Source organism: Haliotis rubra, unplaced genomic scaffold (assembly GCF_003918875.1).
Source record: "Haliotis rubra isolate DU_JTF1 unplaced genomic scaffold, ASM391887v1 Scf328, whole genome shotgun sequence".
Lineage (NCBI taxonomy): Eukaryota > Metazoa > Mollusca > Gastropoda > Lepetellida > Haliotidae > Haliotis > Haliotis rubra.
In genome coordinates, this window is record NW_025767000.1 from 816,335 (window position 1) to 835,533 (window position 19,199).

Consider the following 19,199-nt stretch of genomic DNA (forward strand, 5'->3'; position numbering starts at 1 on the left):
GGAGAAGGAAGCTAGATTGTTATCACAGATACTACAGGAGGAGTCATTAGGATTGTGTGGACAAAATAAGAAGAAATGATTAAGTTATGTCTTTTGTTTTAGACCCAGGAGATGTACAAATTCACATATTTCAAAATGTCTTAACAGTAGGAGTAAAATTGAGGTTCTGTTTATGTTGACCTGACAATGTATCAAACAAACAAGTACTTGTCTTTTAATTCTAATGAAAGCCATGCATGTGTTCAGCATGATAGTTGTACTTGTTTTCATGTAATAACAGGCTTAGCAAGAGTTGGCATATGAAAATCATCATCCAGTCAAATCATGGAACTAACAGATGTAATTTGCCCATTATTGAACCCAGCTCATGGACGTGTTCTGATTTTGATTACTTATTCTGGCTAAGTCTATTGATGACAGGGGCGGTTGGGTAACCTAGTGGTTAAAGCATTCGCTCGTCACGCCGAAGACCCAGGTTCAATTCCCCACATGGGTACAATGTGTGAAGCCCATTTGTGGTGTCCCCCGCCATGGTATTGCTGGAATATTGCTAAAAGCGGCGTAAAACTAAACTCACTCACTATCGATGACATTAGTTACATCTCAACTTTGACATTGCAATATCCCCTTCGTTTCATAACAATAAGCAGTATGATTGGATTTTTCAGCTGGGAATTGATGCAAGCAACCCTGACGACTTCCTGTCGCAGGCGAAGACAATCGTCCATGAGCACAAAGAGCTGGAGAAGCAGGCTAGTACATTGTCCACACAGATCAGAAACCTCGAGACAGAGCAACAGAAGTTGGTGAGGGATCTCTGCCGTTACTCGGCACCCTGCTCCTCTGTACTCAAGGGTTCATCATGTCATTGTCGCCCACCCGCCACAGCCGCTAGCTGTTGCCGCTGCTGTCTTTGTTTGCATGGTCTGCTGTTGCTACCGAAGTTGTTGCAGTTGTGCTGTGGTTGTGTAGGTGCTGCAACAGCAGCAACATTGATCCTTCACTTGGTGTTTTAACTTTACCAATTGGCTTCTGTTAAACGGCCAGTTTAACAAGACTTTTGAGAAAAATTTGAAGCTGTGAAAAGCATGTCCTTAGCTCTCACTGGTCTGTACAGGTTTGATCATGTTGATTTTCCCGAAGAGAATGTATTTTTAAAAATTCTCTAAACAATTAAATCGTTTAAGAAGTGTTTTGCAGTTCTAAAAATTAAATATTGAAGTCTAAATCTAGGGCCTCCCTAATTGGTATTTGAGTTAGGAAGTATTCTTTTGTAAATACAGGTATCAATGTGGATTATATCTTCCTGGTTCTATGTGCATGGAGTTAGACGCAGGAATTTGGCTGAGGAAAATTGGTCTTTGGAGTGGTTTGAACAGTGTTACGTGCCTTTTTGAAGAATCAGTGTTTTTCTCATAGAGGCATTAGTGGACTGAAATAGTTGTGATAATGCCAGACTAGAAAGTAGATGGGCTCCTTTGCCCAGTCTTAGGGTATGCAGAGAGGGGTATGAAGAGCTTTTGGTGTGGGGAGGGGTTGGTTGGAACTTGTGGAACTACTGAAGTCACATTAGGTTTAATGTGATAATCTATTCCTTTATTTGTAATGATGGAAAATTGTTTTTCCATCTACATATAAAATATACACACTTGCTGGTTTTATTAAAATCCACATTTCTGGTGTCCCCGGCCATGATGTTGCTGGAATATTGCTAAAAGCGGTGTAAGACCAAACTCAGTCAGTTAGTATTAAGATCCAGAAACAAAGGTTTGTCTTGTATTAATACTTGAACAAAATTCCCACAAATATTTCAGTCAAATCAAGATCTACAGTTGTGATGTGCAATTTCAAGCAGCACAAGAGCTTGTTGATAAATGTTTGGGAAAAGTGCACCAATTTCATATATTTGTGTTCATTTAATTCCTGACTAACTGCTGGATCAAGACTTGGGTACCCTTGTTGAAAACTGCATGTTGTGAAATTGTCTTAGAAGAATGCATCTCATTCATGTTTCATTAATGATTATTCAGAGGTCCATCACGAGTAGATACCTGTTTTAACAAAAGTGCATGTAAATTAACATAAGACATGAACAGTTATGCGTTCACCCTAATCATCTTTAACTTTCCGTTGCTTTGGCAGATTGTTGTGTTGACATGCACATTTGAAACCAAACAGTGTTAAAGTGAAGAGCTTTGCATTTACTTTGGTTCAGGGAGGGGTTGTTTGGAGGGTCTTTTGTAGAGATGTTGGTATAGTCATGCACATGTTTGGTTTACTGTGAATCTGTGCTCGTTGGTTTCATTGTCTCTGCATGAAATACAGAGGAGTTTACTGTCTTATATGTGTTGTACTTCATCATTCATGTCAGTGGTTCTGGTTTCATCAAGCATGACTGTGAGAATGTGTATCATGGACACAAGAACCTTGAAAACACAACTTAGTTGTTGCAGAATTGCCTGTGTTATGTCTTGCATAACTCAGCCAAAATGTCTGTACAGATTTCTGATGTGTTGTGAATTCCATATCTTGTGATTATTGATATTATTCATCACTGTTGATAATTGAATATTACATGTTTACAATTGTATTAATGAATTTCTGAAATATGTTATTAAGCCAAAATAATTTTCATTGGTCAGTTCTTGACTTGTAATTCCTTATTAATTCATACAACGAAAGATTATTTTGTAAATATGAGAGACTAAATTATAATGAGCTTTAAATAATGTCCACAGATGAATGCACAGACACTAGCCGAAAAGAATGGTATTGGTCATGACAATACAAGAAAGGTAGGTGTAGTATGAACTTAGCTGTGTTTATGATTCTGCAGGGGTGGTTAGTTAGCCTAGTGGTTAAAGTGTTCTCTTGTCACGCCGAAGACCTGCGTTCGATTCTCCACATGGCTACAATGTGTGAAGTCCATTTCTGGTTTCCCCTGTTGTGATATTGCTGGAATATTGATAAACTAAGCTCACTCACTATAATTCTGCAGCAGTCATTATACATGCACTTGAAAAGCTGTGATACCTCTCGTAACTGCCTGCTTCTGTTTGTCATGGGTTTGAATCTCTAAATTTCTATTTGTTTAGTCCTTGATCGGTAAGCTCATCGGTTTAACCATCTTCTGCAGTCTCCATCACATTGTGTTTCCTGTCTTCAGAGGTATAGGACAGGAAAGATAGTGATGAAGATAGTAGTAGTAAACTCACAAGACATGCTTGTGTACTTAATCAGTGAAAGGCCCGCAGCAAACAAGGTTACTGTACTACATGCTTGTTTAAGAGGCAAGCAGAATATTTTGATTTGAACCATAATTTGGAACACAGTCATGGCTGACAGTTCACAGAATAATTTGTATGCTCTATATGTACAACTTCCATTATTCAAATTATTAATTCTAAACTGCTTAGCTGGGCCAGGATCTGCTATTCAAATTCCAGATTTCCACCGATGATCTTTTTTCTGGGGGTGGGGCCTGTTGAATATTCACTGAGGTGCTTGATATGTATGAGATCAGTGTCTTATGTCTGAAAGAAAATAAATCAAAATACTGTTCGAAGTATTGTTAATCCAACACAGTCACTTAAAAGTGTGAGGCATATAGTATTGATTGTGTTGTTGTTGCAGAATGGTTTCCTCCAACCTGTGTACACGCAGGACTATTTGTGGAAGGAAGTTACAGCATTCTATTCCCGCAAGAGACAGCTGGTCAGTCAAGTGATGAAGTTGGAGGAAGAGGTGAAGAAGTTGGAGGCGATGAATGCCTTTGCTGACAACAAGTCCTTCCTCCCAGATACTCCAGCACCAACACCTAAAGCTCTGTCTCCGAAACACTGCAGCAAGAGGAAGTCTTCAGCTTCCAGCAGCCCTGCACAAGTGACCTGCAAGACTGAGGCCCAGCCTCACGAGCTTGTCAGTGGGGATGTCAACAGCATGATTTCCAAACTGAAGAATGATGTGACGTCTGCCCTTATTGGAAATCTCGGAAGAAATGGAATCGTTGGAGATGTGAGAAGTGGTGATGAAAGTTGTGAACGTTCATTTAAGCACCCAGATTTGTCTATTAAAGGGTTGCTGGAGTGTACCAAACCTGTTAAGATGGATGGGAAAGGGGATGCTGGAATAGTCAGTTCAAATGTTGAACATTCATACGCCTCATCAGATGTGGTCAAGAGTTTGAAACTTAGTAAGCCCACATTGTTAAATGGTGTCCGGGCACCCAATGTGATAACTGTGTCATCAGTACATGTACCAAACAAACCATTAGTAAATTCGCCTACATCTCCTGCCACTACTGTAAAGAACATTCCCAATAGCAAACAAACTGATCTCAAAACCATGACGGACGAAAACAAACTTCGTTTGTCTTTAGCAAATGACTTGATTAACTTCCGTGAAAGTTTTGACGGACGAGCAAATGGAGCCAATACGAACAAGCTGTCAGAAGTGACTTACTCCCCAATAAGCCGGCCTAGCAGTCGTAGTAGCACAGAATCCACTCCTTCTGGAATGGAAGTGACTGCTAGCCCAGATATTCTGTTGCCTGGAGGGACAGCGCCTAGAGTCATGAAAACCACAGTGGCTGCACAACCTCTGAAAATGGCTCCATCTCAGACCATGACCACATCTGTGCGCTCCCACAGTGTCACGACTCAATCGGCGTATCATTCCGCGGGAGCTACTGTCAGTATCTTGTCTCCAGGGACATACCTCTCCTCATTGCCAAATCAAAAACATGTTAACAAGATCTCAAAGGCTGTGACTACACCTGTGAAGACATCGAAGCAAGTGACTGCGGTGTCCAACCCACAACACCCCATCCAACAATTACCTCCCAAACCCAAAGATTCTCCCAGAGTGATCCCTCATGTTGCACAAGCAGTGCGCCCAGCACCTCTGCCTGTACAGACTCAGATGGTTCAAGATAGACCAGGAATGTTGCAGAACGTCCAGGCAGCAACAGTTCAAGGTGAGATGTCCATCTTTGTTATCATGTCACTCTGATGTCCATAAACCTTGCTCTAGGTACTAATTTTACAAAAACAGCAAACGAAATCTGAAGTTCCGTGATAATATTTGATGAAAATATATTTCTGAGCAAACTTTCTGGACTTTGGGGGTGTGTCTTATGTGCCTTTTATTGGTTGCACATGATTCTTATTTATAGCAATGAGAAAGATCTAAACAAAAATCTATCTGTTGGTAATATAAAAACTGAAGAGGTATGAACACTTATATTAGAACCTTTCCTGTTTTGATCAGTGTGTCATGTTTTTGTAATTACTTGCATAGAAAATATCATCTGTTATGATGCTGCATATGTAGATAAGATTCATGTGCAAGTGGAAGAATGTTAAGTCTATTTGTCTATTGTTAATATATTGTCTCTGATATGTGTTTGTAAATAGCACATTATAATTCTAAGCAAATTTCTGCTTTTCATAATGTATTTCAAAATTTGTTGTCACATTGATATTAACTGAAAAGCCTCCTAATTCCTAGGTACAGTAGTACAGCTATATTATAATTTTACTTTTATTTCATTGATTCTTGAATACTGCATGGAAGGTTGTGTTGCTGTTTTATGTTGCAAAGTTGATGCCAAGTTTTGACAAGAACCTTTGCACAGGCAAGGAAGAGGTCTTTAGTTGTATATGTCAGCAAAGTCATTGGTTGTACCATGCTGATTACATTACAAAATTGAACAGTTACCTTTTCTCAGGAATGTTGTTTATAAAAACTCACTCTTCACATGGCCAAACATTTACTTGGAACAACTTGAAAAATTATTGAAGTTCTTGTCAGTATCATTTTGGGAATACATGGAAACAAATGTACCAGGTAATATGTGATGGCCCAATTTATGTCAAAGAACATTTTACTATTTCTGATGATATTCTGAATAATGATGTCGAATAACAACAACAAAACAATTTCACCCTTTGTCTTGATTACTTGAATTGAGATGTGATGATTCTTGTAGTGCTGACAGGTGAAAAATAGTATTAATTCCTTCACTTTGTCTAAAATACTAGTACTGAAATAGATATTCACTATTACATCAGTCAGTTTGTGTATGTAGTGCTATTTTCCCTTGTCTAATCTGTTACTTTAATCAATGATGCTTTCTCTAGTGAAATAACAAGACCTCTACGTGCTTGTGCAAAGTTGATTGAAATTGTGTAGAAATTTTCGACTTGTCTGTTTTGATACAAAGTTGGTCCCCAGGTTGACAAGGGGAAAACTGCTGATTCAGCTGCTCTACTGCACTGCCTTCTTGTTGCCATAGCAATTGCTATGTCATTGTTGTCACTAGCAACGCTTAGTTCAGTTGCTCCACATTGAGTGTCAGTGGGTGTGGCTTATGTGGTGTGGGTGATGTGGTTGTGGCTTTACGTGGGGGTGGTTGTGAGAGGGGTGGGTGGCATGGAGGTTGAGGGTGGAAGGGCAGGGCACTTGAAGGATGGAAAGTGTGGACAATGTGGCACGAGTGATTGGAAGCATATTGGCACTGTATGACAGAATGAGAAGTTGAATGGAACCACTTGCATGATACGTAGTGTAGTATTTGAGCTTCATACTGTGGTATTGGTGTAATTTTCCTCAGTATATTATTAGTATTTGAATACTTATAATCCTTGTTTCTTTATTGTTACTACTAGATGTGTTATTTTTTAAGTATGTTTAATGTTGATGTTGTACAGTTGCCTTGCATGTAGCCTGCTCATGTTAAGACTAGTACAAACAGTCATAATTTTCATAGTATGATGAGAAACATTGTGAGATTTTAGGTATTCTCAATCTATGAATAACTATTTCACATAAATTTTTATCACAAGGAATATTTTTCTAATGCTTAGAATGTTAAATATTGACTAACAAAATTTGAATTGAGGTTTGGTAAATACCTTGTCAAATTTGATTTTAGAAAAATCAGTACCAAGCAATTTATCTAGATCTACTTAGAAGCCATTATTTTCCCCCCAAGTCTGCAGTAAATGGTATAAAAATTCCCAAATTAAAATTATAAAATTCCTAATATATTAAATGACTAATAACTGATTTTGTGGCTTTGAAGAAGTAATGTGTTTCACTGATAACAGTTCCAAAAAGGAGGAAGATATTTTAATGCTTAGTTTTATATCTCAGAGTGAATGAAGGCTCATAATACAATTTTTTAATACTGTGGAATTTAGATTTAAAACTTTTAAACTATCTTCATATTGTATATATAATATTAAATGTTTTCCGTCCAGATTGCCTGCCTAAGGCACTTTGTTTTGATTCAATAAAAACCATGTACCAATGTTCATGCTCATAGTGTTAGGTACACACTCCGGTTGGAGAATTGACTGAAATGTGTTTATGATAGGATTGAGGATGGAGAAATATAAAAGAGGTGAAAATAAAGATTGCAAGTAAAAACCTCACCAACACATTTTGTTGCTTATAGTTAATGCAAAAGAAATATGCTGCTTTTACCAACTCTAACTTCTGTGCAAGAAGATTACTGCTTATCTTGCTTCATAAAAGTTGCTGAATTAGCAAATCCATTTCTAACACAGTTGGAAAATATATATACGGGCACAGTTTTTGAACAGTCATAAAATGTTCCCGTGTAATAAGGATGTGCTGAATCACAATAATTGATATTCTATTTTCATTTTAATGATCTGTCGACTGACTGTAAAAATGACAAATTTGAAATTTAGAAAAGATGATTTGAATTGCCATGATTTTTATCCCCCGCAACGCGTTTTGCGGGGGGTATTAAAATGGACTCCGTCCGTGCGTGCATGCGTCCGTCCATCTGTCCGTGCACATTTGTCTTTTCCGGAGCAGAACTCTAAAACCGTTCACTATTTCTTCACCAAACTTGGCACATATATAGATCTGGTGGTGTACTGGTGCCTTTTGGTAGTTTTGAAATTCTGAAAAAAATAATTTTGGCGTTTCCATGGCAACAAGTTTTGACTTAGCCTGAAATTGGTGGTAGTGCTCTTTTCCGGAGCAGAACTCTAAAACCGTTCACTATTTCTTCACCAAACTTGGCACATAGATAGATCTGGTGGTGTACTCGTGCCTTTTGGTAGTTTTGGAATTCTGAAAAAAATATTTTTGGCATTTCCATGGCAACAAGTTTTTACTTAGCCTGAAATTGGTGGTAGTACACTTTTCCGGAGCAGAACTCTCAAACCGTTCACTATTTCTTTACCAAACCTGGCACATAGATTGGTCTGGTGGTGTACTGGTTCCTTTTTGGTAGTTTTGGAATTCTGAATAAAATATTTTTAGCATTTCCATGGCAACAAGTTTGACATAGACTGAAATTGGTGATAGTGCTCCTTTCTGGAGCAGAACTTTAAAAACCTTTCAATACTCTCCTTCCACTTTTCTATATACACACCTAAATATTTGACATAATCATAACTCGAGACATAATCATGAAGAGTATTTTGCCATTGCGGGGGATATTGATGACTTTGTCTTCTTGTTTTAACTGCTTGTCATAAGGACTAAGTCATGGCAACTGATTTCAAAACATGAATTGCTTAACAAAAAGACAGTTAACACATGCCTTGAGACCTCTGCTGTATACTTATTTACAAATCTGAGCTTTTGCAGCCAAAGGAAGTTGATATCCCCCAAGTATGCACTCCCCTATGTTGTTACTTATTTCTACCATATTAATCTTAAGCTCCTGGGCCTAGAATTTCGAAGCCCTCTTATCGCTAAGATAGTTGTAAGTGCCATACATTAACATTAGCTTACGACTATCTTAGCACTAAGAGAGCTTCGAAAATCTAGGCCCTGAATTTTAGTAGTCTAATGATGACTGAAGAAAATCTGCATATGATGGATAATGTGTAAAATACATAGTATCAGATTTATTAACTAGAATCTGTTGTTTATAATTATTTCCAATTTTATCAATGAAGTTTTTAATAAAGTGATATCAAAATAACTTACTGAACTAGATCTATCTTTGATGGGCATTTTAGAAGTTGAGTTGATGAAAAATGATGACAATTTTTTATATCAGTCACACCACCAAAAACACACCAGACCAATGCATGATTTTTTGAAAATGTTTCATCCTGCCTAAAATGGTAAGCAGATAATCGACAACAATTCCTTAAAAAGAATGTATGTTTTCTGGAATGGACTAAATTAGGATATGAATTGTATTGAGATAAGTCGGTTAGTCTGTATGAACCTTGAATAAGAACAAATAACATTGACCAATGTCAGTAGATGGGTTTTTATTGTATGTAAGTTATATTTGGGATTACACTTTCTCTACATGAAGTACGGTGGCCTAGGGCTAATATGGCTTTACATAAAGGTGATTTTCTTTGATAAACAAACTGGGTACAATGAGTGAAGCCCATTTCTGGTGTCCCCCGGCGTGATATTGCTGGAATATTGCTAAAAGCGGCGTAAAACCAAACTCAGTCAGTCAGTCAGTTGATAAACAAACTGGTGGTATTTTTCCCTTACAAAATGTTTGTCTGTGAGCTGATATTTGATTAGGATGTTTAGAGATTCTGAGACACATTTTCACATTTAACCACAAAAGTGCAGTCAGATATTTTTTTAGGAAAGCTGGTTACTAGCAATAGGACAAACCAGACTGGACACATCAGGTTATTGACATTACCTGCTATTTACTCACTATCTGCTCAGATTTGTTTGGAAATCATAACAATGTGAAAATAAACTTGTGCACTTTCATTTTCATCTGAAAGTTCTGAAACCTAAGGGTATTAAGATCTCATTACATTGTAATAATGGTGAACTTAAATGGAACTAGTGATAAAAGTAATGGATTTGATGATAAATTTAGGATCTGTTCAACCAGTAGTATGTACTGATAGCTTTATTTTGTTTTGTACTTGATCTTTGGGAGGTCATAGTGTTTTGTTTGTTTCTGTTGTATTTTTTTTATTGTGCCATGCTTTTTTGCACTGCTGTGTGGTGTGTATATTGGAGTGTTATTTCTTCCTGCTTCTCTGCACAATGCTTCCTGTAAATATTCCATCTTGTTCCTACATATATGAAAACTAATCCGTGAAATAACTGTAGAATCATCTATGCTGAGGTACTAATTAGATGTTAAAAGCAATGGAGGCTATATGATTACATTAATTTAAATAAGATATAAGTATGTTGTAGTACTTAATCGAGCTTAATTAGGGATTTCAGTGGTTAAAGCTCAACTGCAATCCTTATGTATTGCAGGTTCTAAGGTGCAGAAGGCTGAGAGTGGATCTCCCACCACCAAAAACTGGCAGGCTCAGATTAACAGTGGCTTCGATGCACTTGTAGCATTTGCTTCGTCAGAGTTAGATCGCAATCGAGAGTTAAAAAGGAAGAATTTGAGTGAGGATCCTACCCGATCTGTTAGCAAGACTTATGGAACACCACCACTTAGTAAATATGCCAAATCTACAAAATGTATGCGAGGAATGGATGGGAAAGGCATGTTTTCTGGGGTGAAAAAGCCGATGGGTTCATTTGGGAGTTCAGCTTTAGCTAAGTGTGCCAAACTTCAAGGTGTTTCTTCCACCACTAGTCGCTCCTCCCCGGGGTCATCGTCTACAGGACCCAGAACCCCACCAGGTTCACCTCCTGCTGAAAGAAAGGGGCCATGTACACCCCCAGGCTCCCCAAAGGACCATGGTAGGAAAAGTAGGAGTCGTAGTGAGAGTATGGGCAGGAGTCGCTCTCGCTCACATAGCTACTCTTCTCGGAGCCGAAGTCGGTCAAGTAGTGGCAGTCGTAGTAGGAGTTCATCACGCAGCCGTTCACGGCGCAGTAGTAGTCTGAGTAGTTTGTCAAGTGACAGTAGTGACGATGAACGCAAGAAGGCAAAGAATGGCAGTGCAGTGCAGCTCAGCAAGACCAACTTAACTGCCAAAAACTCACCTTCAAACAAGCAGCAGACTAATCATTTCTATTCGAGAGAGACATCAATTGGAATAAATCCAGTGATACCAACAGGCTAACCAATAATAATGTTAATGCCTTTGCAGGGAGTCCAATACAAACTAACAGTTCCGCTACATGTGCCAATATACATGTTGTTAACAACAATAGCTTCAGTGGAGGAGGTGTGATGATGATGAATACTCCACCACCAACTTCCAGTGTAAACATTGGGCCTCCCTCAGGATTAACTGGTTCACCATTCAACAACTACTCATTCCCTCCCCGTAAAGACGTTGTGCCCCCAGCCCCACCCACTCTGCCATCTGGTCCCAAACCGTCTGACCCTGTTCCACTCCCTGGTATGCAGCTACAACATCTACCGCAAGGGTTCCAGAACAGCAGTTATAATGAAATGCCCCAAATGCCCAATTTGAATCAGCCCCCTCCAAACAGATCGTCATTCAACAATAATGTCAACCCTGGAACACCTATTAACCAGCCTCGACAAACAGCACCATTTCCAACATTACCTGATTTGAGTCGTCCACCACCCAACGCAATGTTCCAAAGGTCTCTTCTTTGTAATAACAATTCACCCATCTCCAATTCCATGCCTGTGGGACCACATCAGAATACTAATGCCCCTCCTCCACGTCCACCAATGCCTAGTTCTGGAATCGGTGTTTCACAGAGACCAAATTCGGTGGGTCCAGCGTTTAATGTCAATTCACGTCCATGCGTACAAGGTCCTTCCATGAACTCTCCCTTACGTCACCAAGGGGACATGTCACGTTCCCAATTCCCTGACATGCAGCGGTCAATGCCACCTGGGTGTGGAAACCCACAAGAGTTTGTACCCCCACAGCTGAACTACCCACCTCCTCCATTATCCGCCCCTCCCCAGAGAATGAACCAAGCTCCCTCACTACCCAACCCAACCAATCCAGGATCACGTATGCCCCCTTCTATGTCCACCCAACCCAATGGGGCCGCCCGTATCCCTGCTTACACATCCAACAACATACCTATAGGCCCTCGTAGTGACTTCTCGGCCAGCAGGATGTCCTTCCCTCCAATGAATGCACCACCGTTAAACTTTTCCATGAACCAGAGTGGACTACGGCCACAGTATGGCCAACAGATGCCACCACTGAGTAACTCTGGTTGGCAACAGTATCCGATGGGAGGCAGGTGATACAGTGCCGTATCGTCGAGACTTTGCTGATCCACCTGCTGCTTCTCAAGTCTAGGCTGTGCTCGTGTATATGTGCATTTTCATCCAACCTGCTCGTGGGTGGGCATCATATTGTAACATATTGAAGAGAACTCTTAATTTATGGACTGCGTGTCACATGACTATAATCTGTTGTTGTTATCAGAAGAGTTTCTGTGAATGTGATGTGTGTCATTGTTTGTTGAGAACGGTAACGACAAAAAATCCCATTTTCCCCTCAGGTGTTACATGGATCTTCTTACTTCCGGAGAACAAGCAGCAGTAGCAGAAATACTACTCAACAAGAACACAAACAATACAAATGGCTCATTGTGCCATCAAACCAAGCACAATGTTGTATAATAGATTGTTATACTTGCATCCTTTATTCAGATCCTTGACTGATGAATGGCAAAGTTTGGAAATGACTGTTAACTCTTATATTTTCAAAATCACGTGGGCACTAAACAATTATTGCATTAATGAACTGTGATCAGATATAGGGCCATTACAGGAGTTGACAATGTGTGAAGATCATTGTTACAAATTGCTCAGAATGAATTCACAGCTTTATGACAACTTAAGCCTCAAGGCATTGTCCCAACAGCTTGTGTGAATGAGATAGGTTTTGATGGAACAACAGCAGTAACAGTTAAATACTGAGAATCGAGTACCGGTAATACTGCACAATTCCAGGGATCACCAAAGGCAGCAACTATTTGGTTACTATATTGCAGACATCAACCCTTGGCAGCTAGCAGGGGGGAACTTGATTACACAGACTTTGGTCATGTTCGTCTGTGATGAAGCGTGTTGTTACCATCACCATTACTGTTGTCAAGTGTTCACAAGAAACTTTGAAGCTTTGAGAGGTGTGGGTTTTTTTCAAATGCTGTGTATAGGGACTTCCACCTCTGACAATATGTCTGGCCTTCTGTATGATCTGTCCTCACATGTCTGACCTTTAAGAGGTGATGATGAAATTACATTTTTCACTTTTTATGTAGCTCTTTCATAAGGCTACTGCACATCACAATGTATATGATTGTATGATACTAGGTCAAAATATTAAATTGATTCTAAAAATTGTCTCACTTTGAAGGAAATTATGTATGACTTGCTGACAAAATCTCAGGTGGTTGAAAAGTTTTTTTGAGAACACTTGTACTTTGATGCCCAAGCTATATGGATGTTTGTCCCTACCTTTGCAGAAATGCTGTTTGAATGCATACACTTCTTCGAGTATCTGAAACTAATTCAGATGTAAGATCGGAACCATGTCTGGCCCAATACAGTACATTCCTGATCCCCCAAAAGTAATGTTTGCTGTTGATTCATATATACGCAGACAGTTTGGGTAATGTTTATCATATCTTGAGGTTTTCGCCAATTCTTCTCACTGTTCTTAATTTACAACTGAAAGCATGTGCTCAGTTTTACAGTGTATTTGTGGTGCTATGGTACCACAGTTAATTCATATAAATGCTTATAGTTCTCACATTTTTTTGTCATTTATTAAATCTTTGAAAACAGAAGTATAGGAGTGTAGTTTTATTGGGTCAGACATGTTTATTTCCTCTTTAAATCATGATTTATAATTTATATAACATTTTTACACTTCTCATTGCCTCCATAAATTGTCCTTAACAAAATCTGATTAAGCAAACACATTACCCTTGCAATAAGCTTGTATGGTGTATATTGTTAGGGTATTGTGAAGAGCTTTGTAAACGATCTTCCTATTCACTGACCAATATGATTGGCAGCAATATCAAGATGCAAGAGTACCTTCAACCAACTTTCGTTGTGTCTAAGTGTATTAAGATAATACAATATGTACATTATGAATGTTAGTTTTATTATTTAAAACCTCGGGTTCTATTGTACACGTATTGAAAATGTCTGCTATTGTGTATTAAAACCTACAGCCCTCTGAGAGTTGACAGGGCATGGGGTATATAATATGTGTGGTGGTTGGTGAACATGATTTGGGCTTATTTGTATTTGAAAAGTTTTATGCGCACAACTCAAAATAAATTAAAAGAGCACATCAATCAGAAGGCTGTGTTTTGCAATACTGAACAGCCATGACTACTTAGCTATGGTGAAGCTAAATTTGCTGTTCTATGACTTCTTTTGAGTGATCCATAATCATGAGAAAGAGGGCCTAAAATACAAGTAATTTTGTTTTAAGAATGGTAAAAGGGAAATTAAGTTTCCTACATCAAGACACTCAGATATAAATGTTTGCTGCTTGATATGTGATCATTGCTAGAGGAAACAGTTAAAATCAATACCATAGATTTTGAGTAAAATGGGTATAGTTGTGAAAGTGTAGGTGATGATTTTCCTACTTGTACGATGGAACCTCCGGGAGTATGTTACTATGTTATGTGAAGCGTGCTAACAATACTCGATTGTTGTATCTACCTCCATGTTTTATTCCCAATCCTGCATGTACCATGTCTGTACATATTGATAATAATTTAATCAATTTGTTTTATTCCCAAAAGTATTTGAAAGTGTGTACACTCAATACAACATGTCCCAAGAAATGAAACAGTGGTAAACAATGAAATTTTAGAACTGAACACCAGTAGATGAAATTTTGTGGAAACAAGAATGGCTACAGGAGACATCTTTTTACAATGCTCAGATGGTGGGTGTTAGGGGCGTGAAGACAATGAATGCTGGGACTTGTCCATCTTTTCCACATTCCGTATCACGATAAAATATTTCAGGATTTGATTTCCCTACATAGTTCAAATGGTTTATCTTTTCACTGATTTGGGCCTAGATAAAAAGTGTTTTGTATCTCATATCTGCATATTTCATTAACCTTTTTAGATGTCAGATTTTTCTTTTGATATGTGGGTAGAGGGTAGGTAGCTCAAACTTTAATGCAAATAGCCATGTAAAAGTGAGCTTACTTTGTGGGTCCTGCTAATCAGAAATATACAAGACGAGGCCTCATCATGCTGTTGTGCTCCAATGAGTAATTGTAGCTGTGAATAGCTGCAATACTGCTAATGCTGATTAAAGCAATACTTTTTTCAAATATTTGGAAATAGTCTTTTAGGATGTGGATAAGGTAAAATCGGGACTTAGATTGGAATTGTGCCAGTGCTAAGTAGTATTTATAGGTTCATTCAACAGGTAAACATTTTGAGTCATTTTGATTTGCACACTGTTTTTGCAATAAGCCACTATGACCTGATCTGTGTGAGATCCAGCATATTTTCGACTGGGGTATACCATCACCTACCTCAACAACATCTTGAAGTCGACCATATGGCGACTGTTTTCTAACCAATAAGCTTATCCTGCACAATCACAATTTACAGATGTTGTTACGGTTTAGTTAAGTCATGAATGATTGTGATGAATCTAAGGTTATTGGCATATTCAGATTTCAAATTTACCATGAACCAAACTACGCGCATCCTGATTTTGGAAGTCTGAATGTGCATTGGTATAGGTCATCCTGATGTAACCAGAAGACTGTTTTACACCGATCTCCATCTATGCATTGTTTACATATCCCACAATCCCCTGCTGCTGTGCTGCAGGGTGAAGGTCATTTGTTACCACTATATGTTGATGAACCATTCCAGGCTCAACCACTGCCATGTGTAAACAGAGATGGAGTCATAGAAACTGATATTTGTCGACTTTTATTATTGTTATTCCGTTTTCTTTTTTATTTCTATGGAATATTTTATTATGAAGCATCATCTATCTGAAGATCATTTGTACATTCAGGGAATAAGGTTAGTAAGACTGTCGCTACGGTAACTATCTTCTGAAGCCAGCATACTTTGAAACTGATATGTTTTCCATTCATTTATTCAAATATATGTAGCTCATTGGTAGTCTTGTTATATAGAAATTATTGCACCGATTCTGTAGTGTATGTTACTCCTGGAGACAGTTACTCATATGAGGCGATGTTACTGAATCGATGTTAATATTGTATTTGATTAGAACTTTCTATACAAGTATTGATAAGGTATTGGTTATCATCTCAAAATGAGCTCCTCCCACTATAGGCTTAGCATGTTGTGCTACTCTCCAATATAAACAGATAAGTCATTCTAACCGTGTGAGTATGAAAGGAAATAGGATGTTGAATATGTTTTCCTTAGCAGTTCATTTGTTGTGGAGTGGTTGATTCATGTGTGCAATATTTTATTATTGTCTATAACCTGTTATACACCCACCCAAGGATCATCATCCCAGGTGACATGTTTCCACACATCCTACATGTTCCAGTCTTGGGGAAGTTCCCTAAATGTCATTTTCCATAGGGTCCCGAGTTAATCTTGAGAACAATTTTTGTTATTTTCTTTGTGAACATAGTGATTAACCGTGTGTTTGATAAACCATCATGTTCTATGTTTTAACACTTCAGATATTAGCATTATTTCATCATGCCTATATTCTCCCATCTTGTAATAACACCATGGCCTCCTTTCACAAAGCACTAAGGTGATCGTAAGTCACTAAGGTAACCTTAGTGCAATGTTAAAGAATGGGAGTTAAGGTTAACCTCAGTAAAGATTGCTTCGTGAAAGGAGACCCATGTCATATTCAGATCATTAGTGTGATAGCTCACAATCCAAGGATACATGTTACAGTGTTTGTCGCCATTCTGTTCAGAACACTCAGTTCAGATCTATTCATCTGAAGGCCAAGTTTGTAGTTTAGTTTATTCATCTGAAGGCTAAGTTTGAATGTTCAGATTGATGATTAAAGTTGACAGGCTACTCTTTGATTATCTAGTGTATTAGATCTCCATTCTGTTATGACATACATCACGGTAAACTGGGGATATGATACTTGATACTGGAGGGTGGAGCTTGTCGAGATGGATGTTTCTTGGCACTGATGTGAATGGTATTCTTGCTGAAACTGATTTATTATAACCCTTCTGGAAAACTATAATTAGGGAACTCCCCTATGGCTGTCCACCGTACATTGTCTGTTCATCATATTCACTCAACTTGCAGAGATGTTATTTTTCTAGGAATGCAATTATATCTTTCTAACACGTGCTAATGCTTTCACATCTGCACATTTTGTATTGTGTAATGAAATGTTTGCATACATGAAATCATGGCCTGTTGTCAAACCGATGTAATGGTTAGGCATTACATGACTGTGGAATGTCATTGTCCTGAAAGATAGCGCTCATCCACAGTGACAGCAACGACCACAACAAATTTAGATATTGCTTATAATTAATTTCTCTCTTGAATTGCTTGAACCAATTGTTATTTTATCCACATAATAACTTAATTTTATCTCCACTTTTGACCATCATTGTCTTGTAACAGTTCCTTCTTATATTCTTGACAGAAAGTTTCTCATATATGAATGTCATGTTCATACATTTCTTCATTTATTGCAGTCATTGTTCACGTCATCTAAAATGTGCTGAAAATGTTGCCATATAAGCTTGTAGGTGATGTGCCTAATTTATTGGGATACTGTACATTTCGTGTAAACTGTTGGTTGTATTTTGGTTGTTTAATATTTTTGCTAAAGTTTATGAGTATACATGTATATATGAGTATGTTTCAGTAACCTTCATGGTAAGCATCGGTAGCATAGTTAAATGTATATGTTTTAGTCAAAGTTACAGGCTTCATAAGGAGAAAGGCTGTTAACACCGCTACTTTGTGGTACATTGGGAAATGAATTATTTATATGAATTGTCCTACAGAATCTCTTCTGTAACTTGCATGTTTGTAAATTTAAACTTTTATTTGAAAAAAAAATCTTGAAAATTTAATGTTGTACAGTAAAAGCATGAGACTATGGAACAGGAACCCAAAGATTTGTTAAAGTTTGAGATTGATTGAAGACTAGTTTGTTGATATCGTAATGTGTTGGTATACAAAGATTTAGTATTTTGGCTTGAAAAACAGAATTACATGTACATAATTATTTCAGTTGTAGTTTTGTGGTTTGTAAAGATGGATTGGTGTGTTAATGCTTGTCAACTCTGATTAAAACCATACTGCTATGTTAGTCTTCTGTCTTGTCTTGAAGGGATATCATTCACTCAATGGTTGCAGTGTATGTGAAGTACCTAGAGATTACACAGAGATCATCACTGGTGTTCCTCAATCACCCATATATACTTACAGACAGGATGCAACATATAAGTGACCAATGGATTGAGGTGGCGTAAACTTCATGGATACTGACAGAGCCTGCTGTACTAGATACTAAAGCATTGTGTTGGCTCTGGTTTGATCTGTAACTATAGATACCACTGGAGACTTGAGTGGTGATCATTGTATCCTGGAGGGTGCTGATGCTTCATCACACTATTGGCAACTGTTTTGCCAGGTTAAGACTTACATACTTTTGGAGCACTGTGATTCAGTAAATCAAAGTACCTTGATCATGTTCCAAGGTTTGTCAGCTCCATATTCCATGTTCTAGGTTTTAAGAAAACTAAAAACATCTGAGACCTGCATCACTTAAAATATAAATATTACCAATTCAACCAGGCCACAGAATGTATAGTGACAAACATTTCTGCTGGGCAAGAATCAACATATTCAGGGAAGCAAGAATTTAAGTGTCTGGTTCAACTAGATGAAGACACATTTATACAATACTACAAAGTGAGCATCATGTTACTTTAGGCCATCATAGATCATTTATAGATGCCAGCTGGTTAAACATATGTATATGGATTGGATATATGACCAAATCTCTGGCTGTAGATTATTGTTGACCCAAATCGAGGTAGAGTATAAATAGTGTACAGAGAGTTCGTGAGTCATGTGAAAACCCAAGTATGATTTCTCTCTTGCACAATGTGGCATGCCCTGTCGACCGTTGTCTTATTGCTAAAACGTGGCTTAAACCATGATCAACCCTCACTAAAAAAAAGTCACTGTTCCCCTTCCCCTTGGAGAATCCGGGTATTAATTGATCTTAAGCAAACTTATACTGGATTTAAGAGGCATCCAAATGAAATGGGTGGTCAGCAAACTGCTGTTGTAATTCACACTGCACCAATATCCTGCAT

The 19,199-nt window shown here is 38.1% G+C and overlaps 1 protein-coding gene across 9 annotated transcripts in view; it reads left to right on the plus strand.

Moving 5' to 3' along the window:
- Nucleotides 1-18,179, plus strand: part of LOC124284037 (histone-lysine N-methyltransferase, H3 lysine-79 specific-like) — a 51,534-nt gene extending 33,355 nt beyond the window's left edge. For 5 of the 9 annotated variants that reach the window (XM_046720082.1, XM_046720079.1, XM_046720078.1 and 2 more), the window contains 4 exons: nt 669-806; nt 2,739-2,795; nt 3,634-4,975; nt 11,043-18,179. In XM_046720082.1, the coding sequence (XP_046576038.1) occupies nt 669-806; nt 2,739-2,795; nt 3,634-4,975; nt 11,043-12,133 (2,628 nt within the window). In that variant the 3' untranslated portion in view covers nt 12,134-18,179. Of the gene's footprint in view, nt 1-668; nt 807-2,738; nt 2,796-3,633; nt 4,976-10,248 lie in introns of all 9 variants that reach the window. The other 4 variants (XM_046720086.1, XM_046720084.1, XM_046720085.1 and 1 more) reach the window with 3 other exon arrangements.
- Nucleotides 18,180-19,199: the final 1,020 nt, after the last annotated feature.